Source organism: Pediculus humanus, genomic scaffold (assembly GCF_000006295.1).
Source record: "Pediculus humanus corporis 1103172108315 genomic scaffold, whole genome shotgun sequence".
Taxonomy (NCBI): Eukaryota; Metazoa; Arthropoda; class Insecta; order Psocodea; family Pediculidae; genus Pediculus; species Pediculus humanus.
The window spans coordinates 236,044-261,043 of NW_002987884.1; the positions used below are offsets into that span (position 1 = coordinate 236,044).

Below are 25,000 nucleotides of genomic sequence, written 5' to 3' on the forward strand. Positions count from 1 at the left end.
GATTAAAAAATAATAATAATGATAATAATGATAATAACAAGAGCAAAAAAACGCGCGACATCCTCGCGAACTTGCCAATTTTTTCGTTTTTTCTAGAAAATTATTTTTTCGAATCGGAAAAATCGAAAGGGTTATGGGAAAATGGGGGAAAATGGGGAAAAAAATCTTGAGTTTTCTACTTACTTTTCCCACAAGGAACAACCTTTTTTTTTTTTTTTTGAGTGTTGTTTTTCACACGAAGAAAATATAATATCTTGTTTGTCGGAAAATGTCCACGGTTTGCCATTAAAAGAATAATAATAATAATAATAATATTAAACAACGACAAACGACAAACGCAGAAGGGTTGACACTTGGAACAATAATCTGTCAGTCGTGTTTCATCTGATTTGTTTCTTTTTACGAAACTTACTCGGAAAATGAAACAAACCGACGAGAGTTTTCCTCCTTCCCACGTTTCTTTTTTTTCCCGGGGTTTTTTCTTTTTGAGGGGGTGGTTCCGTTCGAATTATTATTATTATTTAAAAAAGAAAAAAAACCGCGAAAAAGAGAGAAAAAAAATTTTTTTTCGTAGTGCGGTGTTTTTGTGGAAATCTTTTACCCCCCGACTTCCCCCCCCCCTTTTTTTAAAAACCTTTTCATTTATTCGGATTAACTTGAGTGGATAATGTCAAATCAATTAAAGTAGGAAAAGAGTGTGAGAGAGAGAAAGAGAAAAAACCAAAACGGATTCGAGTTAAATTTTTAAAAAATTAATTATTCTAATTGAAAGCCTTTAAATGAATGAGACAGAGAGAGGGGGAGGATGTGAGTGCGTAAAGGAAAAAAAAAGAAAATGGAAAAATCAGTCAAACGTAAAGGTAGAAAAGAAAATTTTCTTTTTTTTTTCTTTTACTTACATCGAAAGCGTTAGGTCTCGGATTAAAAAAAATTTTTTTTTTTTTTTTTAAGGGTTGGGTTTTAAGGGGGGGGTTTCTCGGGTTGATAAAAATGATTGTATGCGGAAAATAAAGAGGGAGGCATCGAAAGGAGAGGAAGTGGAAAAATTCGGAAGGGGGGAAAGAAAAAAAAAATTTTTTTTAACGAACAAAGTTTTAATCAGTTCAGCTAGAGCTATCGATAATTTAATTTAATTTTTTTTTTTTTTTCATCTCCTTCTTTCTCTCTCTTTCCCTCCTTTTACACCCTCTTCCCCCTCTCTCTCTCTCTCGACGGTTAATCAGGAGCCGACATTGTTCGCGTGAAACTTATCTTTTCTTTAAAAAAAAAAAAAAATTTTCTTTTTTTTTTATTTATTATTTATTATGACGGCAATAAATATTCCCGAGAATGATATGTTAATTGGGGGGGGAAGGAGAGGGGAAGGGAGTCGGAGAGGCACGTTTTTGTTTTTGACGTCAGTCCCTAACCTACTCTTTCTCTCTCTCTCTCTCGCTTTTCTTTTCGCGATAATAATAATAAGTTGAACGAAGGGAAAATTGGTGCAAACAACGAACGAGGAAAATAAAATGGGGAAAAAATGGGGGCGGGGGGCTTTATGCATTTTTTCGATCGTTTGAATAAGAAATGAAAAAAAAAAAAAAAAAAAAAAAAAAAACGGATGCGCTTTGTTTTCGAAAAACGTTTCTATTGTTTTCTGCTTTGTTTTGTTTCGTTTTTCCACTCTCTCACTTCCCCCCTCCCTAGCTACACCTTTCAGCTTTTCCTGCCATCGTTTTCGAACGGAAAAGGAAATAAAAACAAAAACAAAAATCGAAAAAGAGAAAGTGTGTGATTTTTATAAAAAAATGAAAACGAAACAATAACTAAAAAAAATGGCGATTCCGCCATTTTTTTTTTAGTCGACATGTTTTGATTTTCGTCCGTTTTTGTCGTTTGTTCATCTGTTGCGAATGACGCAAAAAAAAAACATTTTTTCTGATTCCACGTCATTTTTTTTTTGCTCTCTCTCTCTCTCTCTGTTTTTTTTCTTTTTTAATAATAATGGTATTTTACTAAAAGATTTCTTAATCTAGTTTTAATAACCAGAATTGATGATAAACATTACGGGAGCAAGTTGTTACTATTATTATTATTATCATTATCATTATTATTATTTTCATATACATTTAAATGACATGTTATTATGATTTCGAAGGGAAAAAGGAAGGGAAAATTATAGGTTTGAATGATTGACTTTAGTTCGAATTGACCACCTGTGGGGTGAATGGGGGAAAAGGGAAGTGGGGGGGGGGGCGGAAAAAGTCGATGAGTCACTTTGTGTGATTGTTATTATTATTATTATTATTATTATTATTTTTTTTTTTTTTTTTATTTTAAATCCGACGGCCGTTTTGCAACAATAACGGAGTGTAATTATTTAGATTCTTTTCCCTCCCTCTCCCTTCCCCCCCTAAAGGATTAAAATTGAAAAAAATTAGAAGGGGAGGAAAATTTGAAAGGTAGAATAAATTAAACAATGGGAAAGTAGTATTTTTTATCACTAAGCGACCACGTGACGTTTCCGGCCATCGGAAACCGCGATTAACCGCGCCGCGCCTTAATAATCACTCACCGCGAGGAAGGGGGGGGATGGTAAGGTATAAAGCTCTAAAGTTTTTTTTTTTTTTTAAAGAAGATAAAATTTTCTTTTTCCTTTTTCTCATCGCTAATTTCCCCGACGGTCTCCCCACTCTTTTTTTTTTTTTTTTCAATTAAAAATTTTTTCTTACCCATCATCATTATTATTATCATCATCATCATTTTTTTTTTACTTTGCTTATTAAATTTAACTTTTATTTTATTTTTAATTAATTTGTAAGAAGGGAAAAAAATGATGATGATGATGATGATAAGTGCGAGAGATTGAAAAAAAAAAAAGAAAAAAAAAGTTGTGGAAAAATTGGGGGGAGAGGGGAGAGAGAGAGAGAGAAAGAGAAAGAGAGAAAGAGAAGAAGAAAAAATGGGAAAATTATGAGGAAAATTTTTTTTAATTAATTTACAAATTCTTCGGTCGAGTTATTTTCGTTCTTGGTTAAAAGGTGGTGCGTTCAGAAACCCACTATGATGACCTTTTTTTCCTTTTTCTTCTTCTTCATCTTCTTCTTCTTCTTCTTCTTGAATGAGTGAATGAATGTAGGAATGAATCGGTGATTGGATTTAAAGGATCGGATTATTAGAACGAACCGCGGAACCGACCGCGAAACGGGGTTTCAAGTTGTTTTTTTTTTTTTTTTACACTCTCCCCTCCCCTCTCTCCCCTGCATTTTCATTATTGTGTACATATACCGAAGTGATATGCGAATTTTCGCCGCGCCCACCGCCCTTCTTCGTTCGAAATTTACAAATAATAAACGTAAATACTGCTCGCGGTGACCGTTGGTAATAATATTTATTTATATGATGATAATAAGAAGGTGTGCTTGTGCTTGCTTAGTGGATACCTTACTTACTAACTCATTGACAAATAAGATGTGTGAGAGAGAGAGAGAGATAGAACAAAACGTTAAATATTTATTATTAACACCTTGTTTTTAACAGTAATTGAAGGGCTAATAATCGGTTTTCATTCGAGTACCTCAAAGACTTAATTAGAGGGGGCCGCGTAACGGGTCATAATCGATCAATCAATTCCCGTTTAAGTTTTTTGGAACGTTCGTACTTTAAAAAAATTTTTTTTTATCCCGGGGGCGGGGGGGAAAAGGGAAAGGAAAGAAAGGGAAGGGAAGATAGGAGAATCGTAACGCTTAACAACGTCGGTCCTCGAGGTAAAACAAAAAGTTTTGAACGTGATGTAAAAACGGGAAAAGAGAGAGAGAGAGAGAGAGAGAGAGAGAGAGATGGGGGGAGGGAAGCGGAGGAAATTTGCCGTTATTTGAGAAGTTTTGAAACCGTCGAGAAACATTCATATCAATTTATATATTTAAATGCGTCGATATTTTATTTCCGGTGGGTTTTTACCTACCACTCGCTCCTGGGAACGAAGAAGCGAATTACGTACACGACCGAAATATCAACCGAACGGCGGACAGTTCGGACGTGTGCTTTGTCCTGGAAAAAAAAAAAAAAAGTCATAAGTTTTCGATCGGATCCGGATCGACTTGTTTTGACGCGTCGTGCCGGGACGTTTTTCCCGACGTGGAAAATGAAATTTTCTCACATTTTTTGATTTTTCCGGTTACGAATCGTCATTTTATTTATGATCATTTTCATTTCAGGTGTACCTTTTCCTCCAAGTCATAAATTAACTACAGATGAAGTGTTCGACACACGAACGGGTAAACCCAAACCGGACGTGCTCAAGCAACATTTTATTTTAGAAGGGAGAATAGATGAAAGTGCAGCCCTTAGAATAATTAACGAAGGAGCTGCTCTCCTCCGTTCGGAGCGAACTATGATAGATATAGAGGCACCTGTAACAGGTGAGTAAAATTAAATTTACGTCTTGCATTTTCCTCTTTCTCTCTCTCTCTCTCTCTCTCTCTCCCCCCATGTTCTTCTCCTTTCTTAAAGGAAGTCGTGGAGAAAAGCGTTGCCGCGTCCCCTCCTCCGATTTCTCCCCCCCCCCCACCGCCGCCGCGTTTTTTTCGAGAGAACGATTTTCGAAAGTAAATGAAATGTGTATGATAATAATAATAATGATGCCCTCAAACGTCCGTTAAAATCCGTAATCAAGCGAAATACGTTTATTTAAATTTTAACGTTATTGTAATTACACGCATTAGGAAAATTTTTTTTTTTTTTTGGGGGGTTTTCAAAAAAAAAAAAAAAAAAAATTCAAGTTAATCCAAATCACGTATTTGAAATATCAACGATTAATTAAATGGTTTTATTAATGGGTTGAAATTTTTCCTTTTTAATTTTTAATTTTTTTATGTTACTTTTACTCGGCGGGTGGTCTCGGGTAGTTTTTTTTTTTTTATTACTCAAATTATTATTATTATTATTATTATTATTATTATTATTAATTTTTTTACGATGTTATCCGGGAGGGAAAACATCCCTCGCACACACACACACACACCTTCGAGGTGTTTTTTTTATTGTGAATCCGTTTAGAAACGTATGAGGAGAAAGCCATTCTCAAAGGGGGGGGAGGAGGAGGGGATAAAAGAAAAGAAAAGAAAAACAAGAGGGAGGAAGGAAGGAAGTATGGAAGGATGATTCTTATCGAATTTCTTTTTTTTTTTTTTTTTTTGCTCGAATTTGATTTGTCGAAATTGAAAAAGGAGGCAATAAAGTAAAGTATAAAAGTCGAGAGAGTGAGAGTGAGAGAGAGAGAGAGAGAAAAAGGTTCCGTTCAGGATTTTTCAATATGGCGAATTCTTATCGTATTTCTTCGAAATGAAATCGAAAAATGATTAATGTGAGTTTCCATGCATGCCGAACCCGGATGAAGTTTTCTCTTTTTTTTTTTTTTTTTTTTTCTAAACGGGATGGATGGGAGATTTACTTCCGGTCCGGTTGAACTTTAATAAAATTCCGGAAGTGGAATTCGTAAATTTGTAAAAATACTAAATTTAATTGAAATCTCAATAATTGCTTTTTTTAAAAGTTTAAAACGTAAGGCCGTAAGGGGGGGGGGTAAGTTTGACGATGTGGTGGAAGTGAACAACAACAACAGCAACAGCAGCCAAGGGTCAGTTGTTAACTGAGTATATAGCCGAAAGGAATGAAAAAGTTAGAGGAAAATGAAAAATCGAACTGAAGTCTGTAAAAAGAAAGAAAAAAAAAATGTACGTAGCTCTTGTGTCTGTGAGAGAGAGAAAGAAAAGGGGAAAGGTGGGGGAGGGGCGTACGAACGAAATGAAAATTTTTTTTTTTTTTTTTTTTGGTTCAAAAATAATTCAAAACAAAACAAAAAAAAGAAAGAAATTTTATTTTATTTTTTCCTTATTAAAAGGTTAAAATGCCCGAGGATGGAAAAGCAACGAAATAAGCTGTGGAAAATCGACGAGGATATTTTCCAACGAGTTTTTTAATTTTTTTTTTTTTTTTTTGTTATGTTTGAATTATTCGCTTTGGAAAACGAAAAAAAAAAAAAAAAGTTTTTCCTTTTTTTTTCTTTTCTGTGTACACACACACACGCACGCATACAAACAAGGACAGGGAGAGGCGCGGATGAGAGAGAGAGAGAGAGTGGGGGGCGGAAAAACAAAAAGGAAAAAATAAAGAAGGCGAGTTAAGACGTTTCGAAAGAAGGGGGGGGGGGAAAAAAAAATTCTTTTCTTATGAAAATTTATTTTAATTTAAACCCCGTCGGCTCAAATGTCAAAATCCTCGTTCATCCCTTTGCAAACAAAACGACGCCGATGTAAGTAAGGTTTGTCTTTTTTTCCTCACTCTCTCTCTCTCTCTCTCTCTCTCTAATTCTTTGCATATCGCTCGTCTTTTTCCTCAGTGCTTTGCATATTAATTTAAGTCTTACCGCGGGTAAGGCAATGGAAAGGGTCGTGTGGAAACGTAACGAAATATCATTTTCTGTTTGTTTGCGAAAACGCCACCACCTGTGAAAAGGAATAAGGGGTTTTTGTAATCATCATCATCATCATCATCGTCATTGCGAAGAATTAATTGGAAAGCGATGGGGGGAGGTCAGAGGTCGGAGGTCGGAGCGTGAAAAAAAAACTGAAGGGATTCGGTCCTGACAAAAAGGATTCGTTGAAAAAAAAATGGTTGAAAAATTTAACTTTTTATTTTATTTATAATTTTATTTGGAAGTGTGTGGGTGCGCGCGTGCGTTGTTTGTTTATTTATATTTAATCTCTGGACAAGGGGGGATTTTTGACGGGAGACTCTCGGGGTGGGAGGAGGAGTAGGTAAATGATTTAGAAAAATATCGTGTTTTTGGTTTTTTTTTCGCGTTGTAAACTCGTCTTTCTCTGGAACAAAAGAGAGAGAGAGAGAGAGAGAGAGTGAGGCAGACGAAGATGGAAAAAAAAAGTTTGCATCAAAGAATGTTTTTTCTCTCTCTCTCTCTCTTTCCGGTCTTTTGTATTACCGCATCATTGATTTCGGTTCTTGGATTTTTTTTGAATTTTATTCGTTTTCCCGGACGGTGGTGGTAGATAAAGTTTAATTAAAATCGAAAATACCTTTTTTTTTTTTCCTGCTTTTCTTCTCTCCAGTGAAAGTATATTAATTTTTTGTAGACTTTTAAATTTATTCGAAATTCACGAGGAGAGAAAGAGAGAGAGAAAATAAATTGATTCGTGATTTCTCTTACCTCTCTCTCTCTCTCTCTCTCTCTCTTTCTCTCGCACTCCGTCAAAGTTTGTTTTGGAAAATGTTTAAAAATGAGTTTTATTTTGCGTGTGTGTGTGTGTGTGTGTGTGTGTGTGTGTTTTATTTATTGATTTTCCCTAGATTCTCAGGAGGTTATTACATTTCTAAAGTGGACTTGGATTCGCAGAAAAACTCGTTGCCGTCGTTCGTATCGCGACGAAAGGTTATAACTATTTCCGGTTTTTTTGTATTCATAATACGCAAGAAGAAAATGGGCTAACCGTCTTTTTCGTTCCTTTTGTTTTTCACCTGGAATTCTCGGTGTACGAGTGATACTCGTTCGGATTTCCATCGTTTCTATCATTATTATCATTATCATCACTTTCTTCTCCTTTTGATTTTCCGATTTCCACCGGCGGTGAAATTTTCCTTCATTCGTCGTTGGAGCCCCTTTCGAGCGAAACTTTAATTCACTTTGATTCGCGGTTTTAAGTACGCTTTTCGTTGAAGGAAAATTTTATTATTATTATTATTATTATCATCATCATCATCATTATTATTTTTTAACGACGGATTAAAAAAGCTTTGTTATTAAAATGACGGGGGGAGGGGATGGAAAGGGGGGGAGAAACGGGAGCAAAAAGGTTGAATGGAAAGAGAAAATAATTTAAATATTAAAGCTAACTTTTTTTTTTTTTTTTTATATTTTACAAAAAAAAAAAATTGTCGAATTCGATTTAAGGGGGATTTTTCGCGGGGGGGGGGAAACGGGGGAGGTAAGAAAAAGGAGGAGGGAGGTTATAGTTAAATTTTATGATTTTCTCATCTGAAAAAAAAAAATTGTTTTTTTCTTCTCCTCTCCTCGTCGATTTGCCGCCATCTTTATTATTATTATTATTATTATTATTTTTTTTTTTTTATTTTTTTTTCGCGGGTATCGTGTTCAAGATGAAAAAATTTTATTTTTAAACCGGATGTGTTTTGGGGGGAAAACCGCTTCTTAAAAAATTACAGAGTTTCAATATTACCATCATTAAAATTTTTCTTTTCTTTCGAATCACGAATTTTTTTTTTTTTTTTTTTTTTTTAACCCGGAAGGTTTCGTTTCTGGTACATATTACACGACCTTTTAACTTGAGAAAACATTTTATCAAAAAATTTCCCGGGGGGAGAGGGGGGGAAACAAAAAAGAAAAAAGAAAGACCGGAGGCTTCATTTTTTTTTCTTTTTTCCCTCCGTATTAAAACAAGTTAAATAATTATTTATTAGTAATCGAACCATATTAATTACCATATTAAAATTTTATTGAGTATAATTTATTTAAAAGAAAAATGATTTTAAACGTGACTCTCCATCCCTTCCCCCTCCCCGAGCGTACATGTGTGTGCGTGTGTGTGCGTTTTTTCAAACATTTTCATCATTTAAATTAAATTCGAATAAAAATTATAAAACTGCTTCGGGGCAGTATTTGTTTTTGTGTGCTCCATGTTTTGGGTTACACGAAAAAAAATAATTTAAGATGCAAAGGGGGGGGAAGAGAGAGAGAGAGAGAGAAAGAGAGAAAGAGAGATTTTCAATTAAATCGCAAATGAGTGTAGAAATCGATATAAGAAAACCGAAAAAAAGAAAAGGTTTAATTAACATTATTATTATTATTATTATTATTATTATTATTATTATTATTATTATTATTATTATTATTATTATTATTATTATCATTGTTATTGTTTTTTTTTCCAGTATGTGGGGATATCCACGGTCAGTTTTACGATCTCATGAAGTTATTCGAAGTCGGGGGATCTCCCGCCACTACAAAGTACCTTTTCTTAGGAGATTACGTCGACCGAGGGTATTTTAGTATAGAGGCAAGTATATATGATCGAGTTATCCATCTTTTTTTTTTTTTTTTTTTTTTTTTTTTTTATTAAAATTGACGAAAGTTATTTTGCTCCCTCCCTTTCCCCTTCCTTCCTCCCTCTTCCCCCTCCCCAAAAAGAAAAAGAAAAAGGAAAGAAAACTTTTTACATTCATGCACATACATTTCGGAAGAGAAAAAAAAATTTTTTTTTTTTTTTTTTTAATTTTTCTTCTTTAAAAAAAAGAAAAAAAAATTTTAACGTGTCACCAGTGACAAAAAACGTTTATCAATCAAAATTTCGACGGGTTTTCGAAGTTGTACGGAGCGTTGAAAATTTTAAATAAGGGACTTTTTATTATTTGTTTTTGTTTATCATTATTATCATCATTATTATTATTATTATTATTATTATTATTATTATTATTATTATTATTATTTCTTTTCTTTCGCTTGTCATTTTTTCCCCCCTCCCCTCAAAAGGAAAACATTATTTTTAACTTTTTTTTGTTCGTCTTTTGGAAACTTTGCGTTGAGCATTAAAAAAAAAAAAAAAAAAAAAAATTTTTAAAGAGACCTTTGACCTTGTTTTCCATTTTTCCGGAAAATCTTTACCGGAAGTGACGACCGACGATTTTTTTTTTTTTTAGCGGTAGAAATAAATTGGAATTTCTTTTTGTGGCCTTCAAAAATTTTAATTTACCGTAAAAGTTTTTCCCCTTTTTGTTCTCGAGATTCTCGCCCCCCCCTTCCCGTTCCCACCCAGGGGAGCTTTTGGTCATTCGAATCGATAACGGATTTTTATCATTATTATTATTATTATTATTAATATTTAATTTTTTTTTTTTTTTGTTTCTTTTCCAGTGTGTGCTGTATTTATGGGCGTTAAAGTTATGTCATCGGTTTACACTGTATTTGCTACGTGGAAACCACGAATGTAGACACCTTACGGAATATTTCACATTTAAACAAGAGTGTGAGTATTATTATTATTATTATTATTTTTAATAAATAAGGAGGGGAGAAGAGGGGAGGGAAAATTGTCGTCAAAGTACGGGAAAACGATGGGGGGGGGGGTAAATCCCACGAAAATTTTACAATATCGGGTATTAAACGAAAGTAACGTTTTCAAAAATTTTTTTTTTGTGTTTGTTATCGTGTTTGTTATTGTTTGTTATTGTTTGTTATCGAAAGTAGCGTCGGCGTTCGTGACGAGCGATTAATTTTCCCAAAAAGGTTTATATATTTATTTTCAAATGTTTCAGGTAAAATAAAATATAGTGATCGTGTGTATGAAGCGTGTATGGAGGCTTTCGATTGCTTGCCATTGGCGGCTCTCATGAACCAACAATTCCTATGTGTTCACGGCGGACTTTCACCAGAAATACACAATCTAGATGATATTAGGAGGGTGAGTAAAGAAATTTCGAATTTTAAAAAAACAAAGAGAGAGAGAGAGAGAGAAGTGGGGAAAAAAAGAAGATGGAAGGAAGGGGTGGGGGGCGAAGAGTAAAGGTTGAAAAAGTGAAAGTTGTTTAGATTTTAAATGTCGGTAAAGGTTTTAAAGGGTGTGAGAATTTTGTAAGGGTTGAAACGTAATTAGCATTCAAAAAATATTGCTTTCACGTTCCCATATTACGTACTACTATTATTATTATTATTATATTTAATTAATGAGGCATAATTTATAATAATAATAATAATAATCATAATCATTTTTTTTGGTGGGGGAGGGAGGGAAATGTGGGGTTAATGAGTTTACAAAAATAAAAATAAAAATGTAATTTTTTTAAGGATTTAGTGCCGGTAGGTTAAATTTAACGTATTTTATTATGCGAGAGGGGGAGGGGGAAGGAAAAAGGAAGGATGAGGGACGGTGTGGCGGAAATGGTGAGGGGTGAGGAAAACGGAAAATCCAATTGTTTGACGAGATGCCGAGTAAGATGCAATGATAAAAATAAAATAAATTTTTATCGCTTTTCCACCAGATTCGGGGGGGGAGGAGGAGGAGGAGAAAAGGTTTCGGGCAAAAAAGGTTTTTACCGCCATTTCGGCGGCATCTCTCGTGTTTTCAATTTTCATTAAAAATTATCACATTCTGTATCCTCTCTCTCTTTCTCTTTCTACCCCGTTCCTTTTTTTTTCTCTCTCTCTCTCTTTCTCTTTCTTTCTACCCCGTTCCTTTTTTTCTCTCTCTCTCTCTCTCTTCCTGACAATCTGTAAATAATTTTAAATTTCTTTCTTGGAAATTTCTAGAAAAATTCAAATTATTCTTTATGCGCATTAAAAATTCTTTAAATATTTCTGTTATAATTTTTTTGGTTTGCCCCCCATCCCTCTCTCTCTCTCTCTCTCTTTCTCTGTTTCTCGAAAACAAAAGTTCTAAAAAGAAATAGAAAGAAGACGGAGAAATTGAGTATAAAAAAAAAAAAAACCGAAACAAATGATTTCCGTTATTTATTAAACGGCACGTTCGAAAAAAAAAAAAAAAAAAAAGAGGGTCAAAAACGTTTAATGGATTTTACAAACGGATGGATGAATCGCGAAGGTATTTGAAGGGTCAAATTGAAAACATAAATCGAAAGTAGGAATAAAGAAAGAGAGAAAGAAGAGAAAGAGAGAAGAAGAGGAAGAAATAAAATTAAGGAGACAGCGGGGGAGGGAGGGAAAAGATTTTGATGGAAACTTACACGTAAGTGAAAAATGGCGCGCGTTTTTTTTTCCTACTCCTCCTCTTCCTCTTCTTCCTCCTCCTCCTCCTCCTTCTTTTTTTTTTTCTTCTTCTTTTTCTCGGTAAATGATTACCCAAAGAGATAAAGTTTACTCCGGGTCCAGATCAATAAAAAAGGAAAAAGAAAAAAAAAAGAAAATTGGGTTTTCTCGTTGGAAAAGTTTTTTTTCTCACTGAAACGAGTTTGAGTTCGAGGTTGTAATTTAAGGATGATGGCGGTCCTGTAATGAATTTTCACTCTCTCTCTCTCTCTCTCTCTCTCTCTCTCTCTCTCTCTCTCTTTCTCTTTCTTTTCTCCAAACTCTTTTATTTTTTTTTTTTGTAATTTATTATTATTGTTTCGGGGGGTTGGTGGTGGTGGTGTTGGGGGTAGTGTTTTTGTTTTTAACCGTTCGTGACATTTTTTTTTTTTTTCACGCGAGGTTTCGACACATTTTCTCGAAATCGGGGTAAAAGAAAAGCGGAAGGAAACGTATAGGAAAAAGAAAAAGAAAAGAAAAACTCAGTTGCTCGGAAAAAAAAAAAAAAAAAAAAAAAAAAAAAAAACGTTAATCGATGACGGAGTTGAAACGTTGTTCGCGTTATTTATTTACGTATTAAAAAGTTTTCCATTTTCTCTCTCTCTCTCTCTCTTTCCCTCTCTTTCTCTTTCCCCCTCCCCTCTCTCTCTCCCCCTTGGTAAATTTAAATATTACACGATTTTTTTAAAGGGAGGAGGAGGAGGAGGAGAGTTGGGAGGGTTTGGTTAAGGGAGGGCGTTTGTTTTTTTTTTATTTTGAATTGTTTGCACGAAATCCCCTTTAAAAAAAAAAAAAAAACTACTGTTCTTTCTTACTTTTCTTATCGTGACAGGGAAACGATCGGGGGGGCGGCATGCCCCCCCCCCCCCGACTGAATCAGTCCGCGGCAGAACTTGGCACAAAAAAAAAAAAACTTAAATTTATTTATTATCGTTATAACTATTATTATTATTATTTTTTTTTTTTTATGGATCGAACGTTCACGTTTAAAAAAATTCGGGGAAAGATTAGGGTAGGTTTTGAAAAGAATCGTACCTGTTGATAAGAGAAAGAGAGAGAGAGAGAGAGAGAGACGGAATATTGATTTTGTCGCGCGAAAGCGTTTTTTTTCTCTTTTTCTTTTCGAACGGGGGGAGGAGGAAGAGGGTGGGGAGAAAAAAGGTGAAATTTTATGTGGTTATCGTAAGAGTGGTTTTTTTTTTTTTTTTTTAGTATAGTCTGAAAAGTTTTCGTGTCGTGGATTTTAAAAGGAAGAAAGAAAGAAAGAAAGAAAAAGAGAGAGAGAGAGAGAAAAAGTAATAATAATGACGATAATAATAATAAAGTAATGGGTTGTATATGCAAATAAATACGTTACGATTATTATTAATATTATTATCATCATCATCATCATCATCGTTAATATTATTATTATTATTATTATTATTATTATTATTATTAAAAGTCGAATGCGTTTACGGGTTTTTTTTTTTTTTTTTATTACTTTATAAATTAAATTTTTAACGTGGAAAAATAAAAAAGAAAATAAAAAAATTTTCCTGGCGAATGATAAAAAAAAAAAAAATGCGATTTCAATATGGCGGCCGACTCGATTTCGAGCGAAGCGTACGTTTATGACGTTCGCCGTATCGGTTCGTTCGACGATTACACGATTAAATGTGTGCGTAATAAATTATTTAATTAGTTTTTTCTGTCGTTATTTGTGCTCCTGCTCCTGCTGCTGCTGCTGCCGCTGCTCCTGTCGTTAAATGATTGTCGAACGATGATGGATGAATCGCCAATAAGAAAAGTCGTGGCAGTAGTCGAAATCGTTTTTTTTTTTTTTCAAAGAGATGAACGTCGAAGACGTGGAAGAAGAATTTCGCGATGGTGGCGAACCACGTGGAAGTTTTCTAAGAATTTTTTTTCAACTTCGCCCCCCCCTCCTCCCTCCTCTCTTCCACTTGAATTCAATTCCTTCCTACCTACCTTCAGAACCTTGGCCCGTTTGTTTGTCGAAAACTCTCTTTTCTTAAAAAAAAAAATCCTTTTTTCGAATCGCATGTTTTTTTTTTTTTTTTTTTTTTTTCTTTTGACACTTTAAAAATCTCACGCGATTTTTGTTGTCGGGGTTCGTTAATTTTTTTTTTGTGAAAATTGGTTGATTCAGGTTCGGCGAGAACGATTGAAAATTTAAAAAATTCTTTGAAAAATTATACTTATTATTATTATCATTTTCGTTAAAGTTTTTCCCTCGTCGTGGAAGGATGAGAGTGAGAGAGAGCAGAAGATAGAAAAATCACGTTCAAATTTTTGTTGTTCGTTTGTTGGTTAATCTGGATTATAAAAAAAAAATGAAAAAAATTATTAATAAAAGTAAATTAATTGTTGGATTACGTTTCGTTTAGTTTACTCGTCGTTGATTGAATTGTCTAAATCCACGTGTCGGATCGGATCGGGTCGGGTCGGGTCGGGTCGGGATACCCGACAGGATAAGAAAACATTTGGGGAGAGAAAAGGATAAAAGTCGAAAGTGGTTTTAAGTTCGGACGTTCCACGTCTGTTCGTAATCCGAAGATTAAAATGATTAATTGAATTTCGATCGACCAATCGCATCGTTTTTCTTAAAGTTTTATAAAGATTCGACATCTCTGATTGGTGGATCTCTGGGTTCCTCGATAAAATAAATTTTTTTTTTTTTTTTACGCGAGAAGAAAAGGAAATAAGGAGAAGAAGAAGAAGAAGAAGAAGAAGGAGAAGAAGAAATTCGTAAATAATTTAATTTTTCCACCTGTCATTAAAAAAAAAAAAAAAATTGGACGTGGAGCCAATTGGCATATCAAAATACTCGAGTTGCCAACAAAAAAAAAAAAAACAAATTTTTTTTTTTTTTGCGAATCGCTTTGACTGATTTGAAAGATTGGAAATTCTATATGAAAATTCTCGGTCGTGGCATTAGAAAAAAATGATTTTTTTTTTTCGTTTGAAAAAACGTATCCGCGATTTTCCGGTAATTTTCGTGAGGGAAATTTTTTTTTTCCCTTTTTCTTTATCTTCTTTTTCTTCTTATTCTTCCCAATTTTGCAATTTTTCGTTTCTTATCGGGGGAAGAGGAGGGGAGGGGAGAGGGAGGGTAACTTATCGTGAATTTTGATTAAAACTATACATTTTAACAAGAAGATGTAATTTATTTAATTTTTTTTTTTTTTTTTGTTATCTTTTTGGGAAAAATCGAAAAAATTTTTCTTATTCACATCTTTTATCTCTCTCTCTCTCTTTTTGTTCCTTTTAATCCTTCCTATCCTTTTTTCTTTTCCTTTTTTGACTTCATCGATCACTTGTCATTAGGAAAATAAAAATTAATAACGTTTTTTTTCTCTCCCGTTAAAAAATGTCGTTTAATTTTTTTTTTTTTTTTTTTTTTTTTAAATGATTTGTGGTTTAGAAAAGTTGTTGCTCGAAGGGAGGGGGAAGAGGAAAGGGGAAAGGGAAAAGGGGGGACAGTGACGTATTGCAGTAATTTTTGATTTTATTAATTGTTTGTATTATTATTATTATTATTATTAATGCGGGAAATGAAGCGGAAAACAAAAGGAAAAGGTAAAAGGAGAAGAAGAAAAAAAAAACGTCGGGAATATCGAGAATCGAATCAGTCGTGGAAGAAGAAAAAAAAAATGAAAACGAATGGAAAGCGCGACGAGTGAAAACTTTTCTTTTTTTCTTTTTTTTTTTTTTTTTTTTGTTCGATTTTGTCCAACTTTAAAAAATTTTTTTATTCGCTTTTTTTTCACTTTTACTTTCACTTTTTCTTTTTCTTTCGGAAAAAAAGAATTTGAGTGTCAGAGTGTCACGTGAACTTTAATTTCGAATGAAAAGGAAAACGAGAAGAAAAAGAAAAAAAAATGGCGGCGGAAAAAAAAAAGGATTCGCGATTTCCGTTTTCCTGTCGGGGTTTTTTTTTTTTCATCGTTTTCATTATTGTTTTCTTTTCTTTTTTTCTCTCTCTCTCTCTCTCTCTCTCTCTTTCTCTTTCTTCCTCGACAGATAAATATGAGAAATTAAAAAATGATGAACAGGGAAAGGGGGGGAGGTGAAAAAGTAGAAGAATTATCATCATTATCATCGTTAATATTGTTCATAAATTTGAAATGCGGCGGAAACGTTGATCACCGCGACGGAGGGAGGGGGGGTCGGGTGTTACCGTTGATTTAATATTTTTTCGCTTCGTCTCTCTCTCTCTCTCTCATTCTTATTTTCACCCCTCTTTCTCTCTCCCTCTCTCTCCTCTTCTGTTCGTAGTGCGGTTGTGAAATTTACAGCGCTTTTAAGTTTTCAAAAACTTTTTTCTAAAATTTTTTTTAAGCCCCCCCCCCGCGTTTTATTATATCCCATTTATTTATACGGGGTAATAATGGAAGGAACTCCTTTACTTTTACTTTTAAACAATAATTATTTTACGTTTACCTTACGGAATTTATTATCATTATTATTGTTATTATTTTTTTTCTTATTTGTTTACAGTTGGACAGATTTAAGGAACCGCCCGCGTTCGGGCCCATGTGCGATCTATTATGGTCGGATCCGTTAGAAGATTTTGGAAACGAAAACAATACCGAGCACTTCAGTCACAATTCGGTGCGAGGTTGTTCATATTTTTACTCGTATGCGGCATGTTGCGATTTTCTTCAAAACAATAATTTATTGTCCATAATACGAGCACACGAAGCACAAGATGCAGGGTGAGTAGGAGTAGGAGTAGGCGGGAGGCGGAGGCGGCGTCGGCGTCGTCAATTGGGAAGTAAAAAATAAAAAAAAATAATAAACGATTTGATGACGTTGCAGATATCGAATGTATAGGAAAAGTCAAACAACAGGATTTCCGTCACTCATCACAATATTTTCAGCTCCAAATTACCTGGACGTGTACAACAATAAAGCGGCCGTTTTAAAATACGAGAACAACGTTATGAACATAAGGCAGTTCAATTGTTCTCCTCACCCTTATTGGTTACCCAATTTCATGGATGTCTTCACGTGGAGTTTGCCATTCGTAGGTGAAAAAGGTGAGAATTACGATGATGATGATGATGATGATGATAACGGGTACCGAGGGGCGGGGGGGGAAAATGAGGGGTTAATTATTACGAATATGTGCCGCCATCGTCCATTGGAGGCCATTTTTTTTTTTTTACTACTTCCGGAAGTAGTTTGTTGTCAATTGTCTAAAATAATTTTTTGTTTTTTTTTTTCTTTTCTTTTCTTTTCTGTTTCCACGTTATTCACGTCGCAGTTACTGAGATGTTAGTCAACGTCCTTAATATATGCTCCGATGATGAGCTCATGTCCGATGGTGATGACAACCTCGAAGAAGGTAAGACTCGATTATTTTTTTTTTTTTCTCTCTCCTTTATATTTTATTCATCGATGCAATTTTCTTTTTAAAAAAAATTTTCTTTCTTTCTTTCTTTCGCTGTTATTATTGCATAAGTTTTATTTAAAAAAAAAAAAAAAAAAAAAAAAAAAAAAAAAAAAGAAACAGTGGAAAAGCAAGAAAAAAGAAAAAGGTTTTTCCACGGTTTTGAGAAAGCAAAAAAAAAAAAAAAAATTTTTTTTTTTTTTTTTAAATATTATTATTATTTTATATTATTATTACTTTTTTTCAATCATTGATTGATTGATTGATTGATTGATTGATTGATTGATTGATTTAATTATTTATTTATGAATATTATATCATGCGAGTTCAAAAGGACGCGAAACTAGGAGCGGAAAGAGAGAAAAGGGAGGAACGACGACGACGACGACGAGATGTCGCGAAGGGTTTTTTTCTGATTTAATTAAAAAATTTCGTAATTAAAATTCGCACACGCACACACACACGCATATAGACAAACGAGTGTGCGAGAGAGAGAGAGAGAGAGAGAGAGAGAGAATACGCACACGAGCGCGCGCGTCATTTGAATTTTAAAAAAAAAAGAAAAAAAAAATTTGGGTCACGAGGCCATTAAAGAAATTTGAATATTGTTTTTTCTATCGGCGCCGCCGTCCGGGGGGGGGACATTAAACTATAGGAACGGGGAGGGGAAATGGGGAGAAATGAAAGGATGAGGAGTAAAATGCCGCCACGTTTGTTTTCCCCCCCCCCTCGTAACTTTAAAAGAAGTTGGAAAGGATTTGAAAGAATTAAAAGTTTCGTATTGAAAAAATGTGCAAAAGTTTGGCGTGGACGCGCTGGAAAAATGTCTCGCGAAATGAACCGGAAGTTACTAAGTTTCTTGTTTTCCCGCCCCCCCTAAAAGTTTTGCCCTTTCGAATTTTGTTTTTTTTTTTTTTTTTGTTATTATTATCTTTATTTTTCAAACGGGAGGATTTATTAAATCCTCGATTTCGTATCGTAAAAATTCGTCTAGTCATTGAAAAATCTTTCAATCTAATACCACGAAAAAAAAAAAAAAAACCCTATTAAGAACGGGTCGGAGGGGGGGGGGAGAAATCCTTGTTAAAATAAATAACGTCGGTTTAATCGATTTCTAAATATATATATATATTGTTTATCAATACAATCCGTAGAATACCATCAGCATACATAAGTGTGTACCGTCTCTCTCTCTCTCTCTCTCTTAAAAAAATTTAACGAAATGAAATTTGAATTTTCCCGCGCGCGCGACCGCCCGCCCACCCGCGGCTTCCTTTTGAACTCGCTATCCACGCATAACAACACTCATACACGCGCATATTATATGTCATAATATGTATTATGACGTCACATACATCATTCTCAAATACATTTTACACATGTCCACCATAACAAAAAAAAAAAAAAAAAATAGATTTTGAAATTTTTTTCTATTATTATTATTATTACTTTTTTTTTTTTTTCTTTCTATTTAATTATATATTAACGCGGGTTTGACTCCGGATCGGACAGACGGTAAGAATTTCTTTTATTTATTTATTTATTTATTTATTTAATATTACAAATTTTTTATTATAATTATTATTATTATTATCCATAATTTTTCATACATGATTTGATTACTTTGAAAAAAAAAAAAAAAAAAAAAAAAAAACAAATTAAATATATTTGCGAATATTGTACACGCACGCACGCACGCACGCGTGTAAGCACACGTGTACGCACACACGCACATGGAGTATTCTTGTGCGTGTGCGTCGTCGCCGTCTATATTTTGTTACGCATATTTTGTTGTGCGTGTGCGTGCTTGCGTTTGCGTGTACTTGTATACTTTATTGAAATTTGCTTATTTTCTTTTTCTTCTCTCTTGCTACGTGAATGTACTTTTCGCTCTTTGATTATTATTATTATTATTATTATTATTATTATTATTATTACTACTACTTTTTATTCATATACCTGTATTACTTAATTGACTTACCTGTCGTCTATCTATCTATCTACTTCTCTCTTACTTTTTCTATTTCTGTCGTCGGATTTTATACACACAGACACACACACACATATGTATATGTTTCTTTCAAACTTTCAATTATTATTATTATTATTATTATCATTCTTTTTATTACTATTATTATTATTATTATTATCTTCTTTTTTTTTCGTTGTCGATTTTTATTGTTTTGTGTTACAGTTTTATATACATATACATTACTTCCAGATACTTTTTTTTTTATTTTATTTTATCGTTCGTTCACTGTTTTTGATTTTCGAGTCTTCTTCTTTTGCTCTCCTCTCTTTCACTTCCCTCCCCTCCTTCTCCTCCTCTTCCTCCTGCTCTCCCTCTTTCTTCTTTTGTTTTCTTCGCGGTAGGTTTCAATGCAAATTTTCAATATTAATATTTTATCGATTGCTATCACTACTACTAGTACGAGTACCAATACTGTCATTATTATTATTATTATTATTATTATTATTATTATTATTATTATTATTATTATTATTATTATTATTATTATTATTATTATTACTGTTTAAATGACTCGGATTTTCGTTTTCGGGTTTTATTGTTGTTTCTTTAGGTCACTTGAATCGTCCATGATTTTATTTTTGTTTTTTAATTTTTTTCATAATGCATGACTGTAAAAACATTTCTACCTTTTTTTAAATATTATTTATTATTATTATTATTATTATTATTATTATTATTATTATTATTATTATTATTATTATTAAATTTTATTACCATGCTACCCTTGTTTTTATTTTTTTTAAAAAAATGTGATTTGTTTGTTTTTTTTTTTTTTTTTTTTGTATTGTTACGTCATTAAAAAGCAGAAGAAAACTTTTCAGAGTCGTGCATTTTTCGTGATGGTGGTGGTTTTTCTTAGACGGTTTTTCTTCATGCACGATAATTTTTAATCTTGCATACGTGTCGTTAAATCTATTATTATTATTATTATTATTATTCCGTTGGAAAATGTGAAAAGATGATTTTCACGTTGACACATCGGTTTTTCCGCTCGGGTAGAATTCTTTTTTACAGTCTGCATTTATGGAACTTTAATTTTAAAAAAATTATTATTATTATTTGCCCCCCCCCGCGAAATTCAAAGAGGCTCCTTAATAACTGCATTTATTTTACTTATTTATTTATTTTTTTTAAATAAGATTTTTAAAGGTCAGTTATTACTATTGCGATTGTGAAGCGGAAACAGTTAGTTCCTATTTTTCCGTTACTTTTCTTTCACTCTCTCTCTCTCTCTCTCTCTCTCTCTGTCTCTCTGCCTCACTTTCTCTTTCCCATTTTCCCGCGCGAATAATAATTTTAAATAATTTTTCACGACGATTTCGGAAAATCGGAAGCGAGAGAAAAAATTAATTTTTATTTTTTTCAAAATTATCATTATCATTATTAATATTATTTATTGTATTTCCTGTTTTCATTATTATTATTATTATTATTATTATCACTTACAATTATTATTATTATTATTGTTGAATTTTTTTTTTTTTTTTTGTAAATTGTTTACTATTACTACTACACGACACTTTTTTTTTTTTTTTTTTGTTGTTGTTGTTGTCGATGTCTAATACGTTCTTTATTTGTTCTCTCTTTCACTCTCTCTCTGTCTCTCTCTGTCTCTCTCTCGATTGATAATTATATATCTGATGGCACACTCTTCTTCTCTGTTGGAATATTTTCTTTGGCGTGAAAAAATTGGGTTGCGAAAAAAAAAAAAAAAAAAAAATATGGGGGCTGACTCGTAACTACCTTCTCTCTATCTTCGGGTCTCAAACGACAGGGAATGTAATTATTAAACAAATAACGCCGCAGGGTAAGTCCCTAAAAGCTATCCTGTGTATAAAAAAAAATTTTCTTTTTTTTCTTTTTTCTTTTTTTATTAAATTCTCTATGCCGACAGTGAAAATAAAATTTTGTTTTTTTCTTTTTTTTTTTTTTTTTTTTTGCAAAATTTATTATTATTATTATTATTATTATTATTAATTTTTTAAGTTTACGTTTTGTTGATTTATTATATATATATATATATATAATAATTTTTCGCTGGTTCATTATCATTATTAATAATAATATTATTTGCAAGTTTGCCGCATTTTTTTTTTTTTTTTATTTTACGATTTATTTTATTTATTATTATTATTATTATTATTATTATTATTATTATTATTATTATTATTATTATTATTATTATTAATTATTATTATTATTAATCACTACAGTTTTTTTTTTTTTTTTTTTTACTTTATTAGTAACTTGAAATAAAATAACAATAATAATAGTCGATATACGATGAGGAAAACGAAGGTTGGGGGGGGGGCGGAGGGCGGATTTAGGTGGGGAGGAAGAAAGGAAGAAAACTTTGATGCCTTTTACCTTTTGGGATCCCCCCCTCTTCCGAGCGCTGCCGCCTCGTATTTTCTTCCCCCCCCCCGCCGCTGCCGCTTCGTCTTTTCTTTTGCTTTACTGATGCTGCCGTAATAATAATAATAATAATAATTATGATGACTTCGTGTGTGTGTGTGCGTGTGTGGAAAGTTGCGAACGCGAAGGTGGTTCTCATGTGAATATTTTTGATTTTTTTTTTTTTTTTTATTACTCTATGGGAATTGCATGAAACCGGAAATGGGGGTGGGGGAGGGATAGATGGATAATTGTGTGTGTTATATATTCGATGAAACGACGGTGACACTTGTTGAATGGTAGGGAAAACCGTTTCTCAAGTTTCCCCCCCCCCTTTCTTATTCCCTTTCTTTTAATTTTTTTTTTTTCTTTTTCTTCGTCTTGTTAACATGGATGTCGGTCGGTTTAGTTTCTTCCTTTTATTATTATTATTATTATTATTATTGTTACGAAAAGAAATAATTAATTCATTCTTTAATTAAAATTTTATGATGAAATGAATCCGATTAGTGAGTCGAGATGAAGTGATGCTTGTTATACGGATGAAGCATTATCATAATCATCATCATCATCATCATCGTGATCTTGTGCCGGGGAAATGAGAGAAGGGGGGGGGGTAGAGAAAGAAAAGGATGGAAAGGAAAAAAAAATTCATTTTATTAGGATTTAGACTTTGCGGAATTAAGTTTCCTTCGTTTTCTCTCTCTCTCTCTTTCTTTCTTTCTCTCTCTCTCTCTCTCTCTCTCTCTCTCTCTCTCTCTCTCTCTCTTTATCTCTTTCTCTCTCTCTCTCTCTCTCTTTCTCTCTTTCTCTCTCTCTCTCTCTTTTCTCTCTCTCTTTCTCTCTTTCTCTCTCTTTTCTCTCTCTCTCTCTCTCTGTCTCTCACTCTGTTGTACTCTTTTTACCTTTTTGATTCCGTTGCGAGGATTTAGTGGAAAAGTGAAGGGATGCGCGTTTCAAGGGCGATCGGGGTGAGATCGGTACTTTGTTTTTGCATAAACGGGGGGAGGGAAGGGGGTAAAAAAAGAGAGAAAGTGTGTATTTGTACGCGTGGATGAAAAATGGTGGAAAGGAAAAAAAAAAAATGAAGAGGAATATTCTGCAAAAAGAAAGTAAAAGGGAAAGATGAATATAATTATTATTATTCTTTTCTCTCTCTCTCTCTCTCTCTCTCTCTCTCTCTCTCTCTCGTCATTTATACAGCTTCTTTGAAATGTCTTTTCCGTTGCCAAGGAAACGGATTACGTCATTCGGGCAAAACGTTTAAAAATGGCGGATTATCAGTTTTTTTTTTTTTTTTTTTTTTTTTTTTTTTTTTTTCCTTTACAATTTTCTTTTTCTTTTTTTCTCCTCAATTTTTTCTACTACGTTTTCACCTGAGGGGGACAACAGGAAAAAAAAAAAACGAAGTAGTCGGAGATCTTCTTCTTCTTCTTCTTCGATTCACGATCGATAATAATAATAATAATAATAATAATAATAATAATAATAATAAATATTACGATTCGTTTTCTACCGCTTTAAAATCCATCCGTAGTCATCGTTGCAGCAGCATCTTAAATTTCCGTAAGAACGAAACGATAATTATTATTATTATTATTATTATTATTATTATTATTATTATTATTATTATTATTATTATTATTATTATTATTATTATTTCTAGAAAAATGGATGATGCTGTTTTCTGTTCTTTTTTTTTTTCCAATAAAAAAAAAAAAGATTTATTGCTTTTGATTTATTTACTTTGCGCAAAATTGACTCTCTCTCTTTTTTTTTTTTTTGTTTTTTTTTACCATTTTCGATATCGGAAAAATTACCGGCTGCCATTTTTTTTTTTTTTTTTTTTTTTTTTTTTTTTCTATATCCACGTTTCGGTATGGGAAACGTGAAGGATTGATGACGTAATAACTACCGCGTAAGATTAATTACTTTGTCATTGTCGTGACGACGACGACGACAAGTCGAAGGAAAAAGGTTGAGTCGTTTGTGATAAAGGTCATCATCATCACATTACTAATTAGTATTATTATCATTATTATTATTATTATTTGATTTTATTACGGGAGCTCAGTAAAGCGAAAAATGATTTATATATAAATGTTAGGAATGGTCTTTTTCTTAAAAAAAAAAAAAAGAAAATCATTATTATTATTATTATTGTTATTGTTATTATTATTATTATTATTATTATTATTATTATTATTATTATTATTATTACTGTTATTGTTTTTGTTTTTAATTTAATTCCGCTAATTGTGCAGAATCGTCCGATGTGTTAATTTCATTTTTTTTTCTTTTGTTTGCTTTTATTTTATTTTTTTTTTTTTTTTTGGGGTTTTGAGTTAATTATTATTAACAATAATAGTTTATCAACTAATCACGTGACGAATTATTATTATTATTTTTTTTTTAACTTTTAGGGGGGGGGGGCTTGCTTGTCGCATTCTTAAAAAAACGCCTTGTTCGCTTTACGATTTTTTTTTTCGTGTCATTAGACGAAGATGGATCGATTTTGCTTCTTTTCTTTTTTTCGTTTTTTTTTTTTTTTTTTTTTATCCTTCTCTGATCGTTCGCCCTGCCGGCAAAATTTCGATACGTTTTTTTTTTCCTTTTTCTTTTCGTTTTTTTGTTTTCTTTTTTTTTTCTGTTTTCTTTTCTTTCTGTTTTTTTTTCTTATTCTTTTTTGTTTCGATTTTACCACTTTCACCTTTCGTTTTTCTCTGTCGATAATTTAATAAAGGGATTTTTAACGTGGAAGCAGGTGAAAAGATGAAAATTTTGTCTTTGTTTCTTGTCGTACAGGTAGTTCTGATTGCATTCTTTGCATATCGTAAAAAAAAAATATTTTTTTTCTTTATCTCTCTCTCTCTCTCTCTTTCTCGTTCTTTTTCTCTCTTTTTTTTTCTCATTAAAAATAAATAAAATTTTAAATGTCACGCGGATAGAAGAGAAGGAAAAATTGAACCAATCAGAAAAATTCATTTTTTTATTTATTTAATGGCCGAAAGGTTGAAATCGACCAATCAATCAATTTCCTAGAAAACATTTATGACGTCATATTTTCACTCGCCCGTAAACCAATCAAATAATTTCTTTTCTTTTAAAACGGAGTCGATTGACCGACGTCCACATACGATGAGATTTTCGTGTGAGATGCTGCAGATGATTTTAAATTTTCGATTGTTTTTTCGAGATCAGGGGAATTCCCGGTCTTCGTAAACTCGATAATTATCGATTCATCGCCGTGGTAAACGCCGCGAGAGAAAATATTATTATTATTATTATTATTACTATTTTCCAGGAATGGAAATCTTTCAAAATCGTTCGAACGTAAGAAAATTTTATGCGTTATTTGTTTTAAATTAAC

The 25,000-nt window shown here is 32.6% G+C and overlaps 1 protein-coding gene across 1 annotated transcript in view; it reads left to right on the top strand.

Moving 5' to 3' along the window:
• Phum_PHUM596230 (serine/threonine-protein phosphatase PP-V, putative) overlaps window positions 1-25,000 on the top strand; it is a gene marked incomplete at both ends in the record, with an annotated part of 50,839 nt that overhangs the window by 20,284 nt on the left and 5,555 nt on the right. Inside the window, 8 exons of the mRNA XM_002432590.1 lie at window positions 4,197-4,400; window positions 8,944-9,072; window positions 9,709-9,710; window positions 9,923-10,034; window positions 10,324-10,469; window positions 16,310-16,527; window positions 16,631-16,851; window positions 17,079-17,159. Coding sequence (XP_002432635.1) covers window positions 4,197-4,400; window positions 8,944-9,072; window positions 9,709-9,710; window positions 9,923-10,034; window positions 10,324-10,469; window positions 16,310-16,527; window positions 16,631-16,851; window positions 17,079-17,159 — 1,113 coding nt within the window. The remainder of the gene's footprint in view (window positions 1-4,196; window positions 4,401-8,943; window positions 9,073-9,708; window positions 9,711-9,922; window positions 10,035-10,323; window positions 10,470-16,309; window positions 16,528-16,630; window positions 16,852-17,078; window positions 17,160-25,000) is intronic.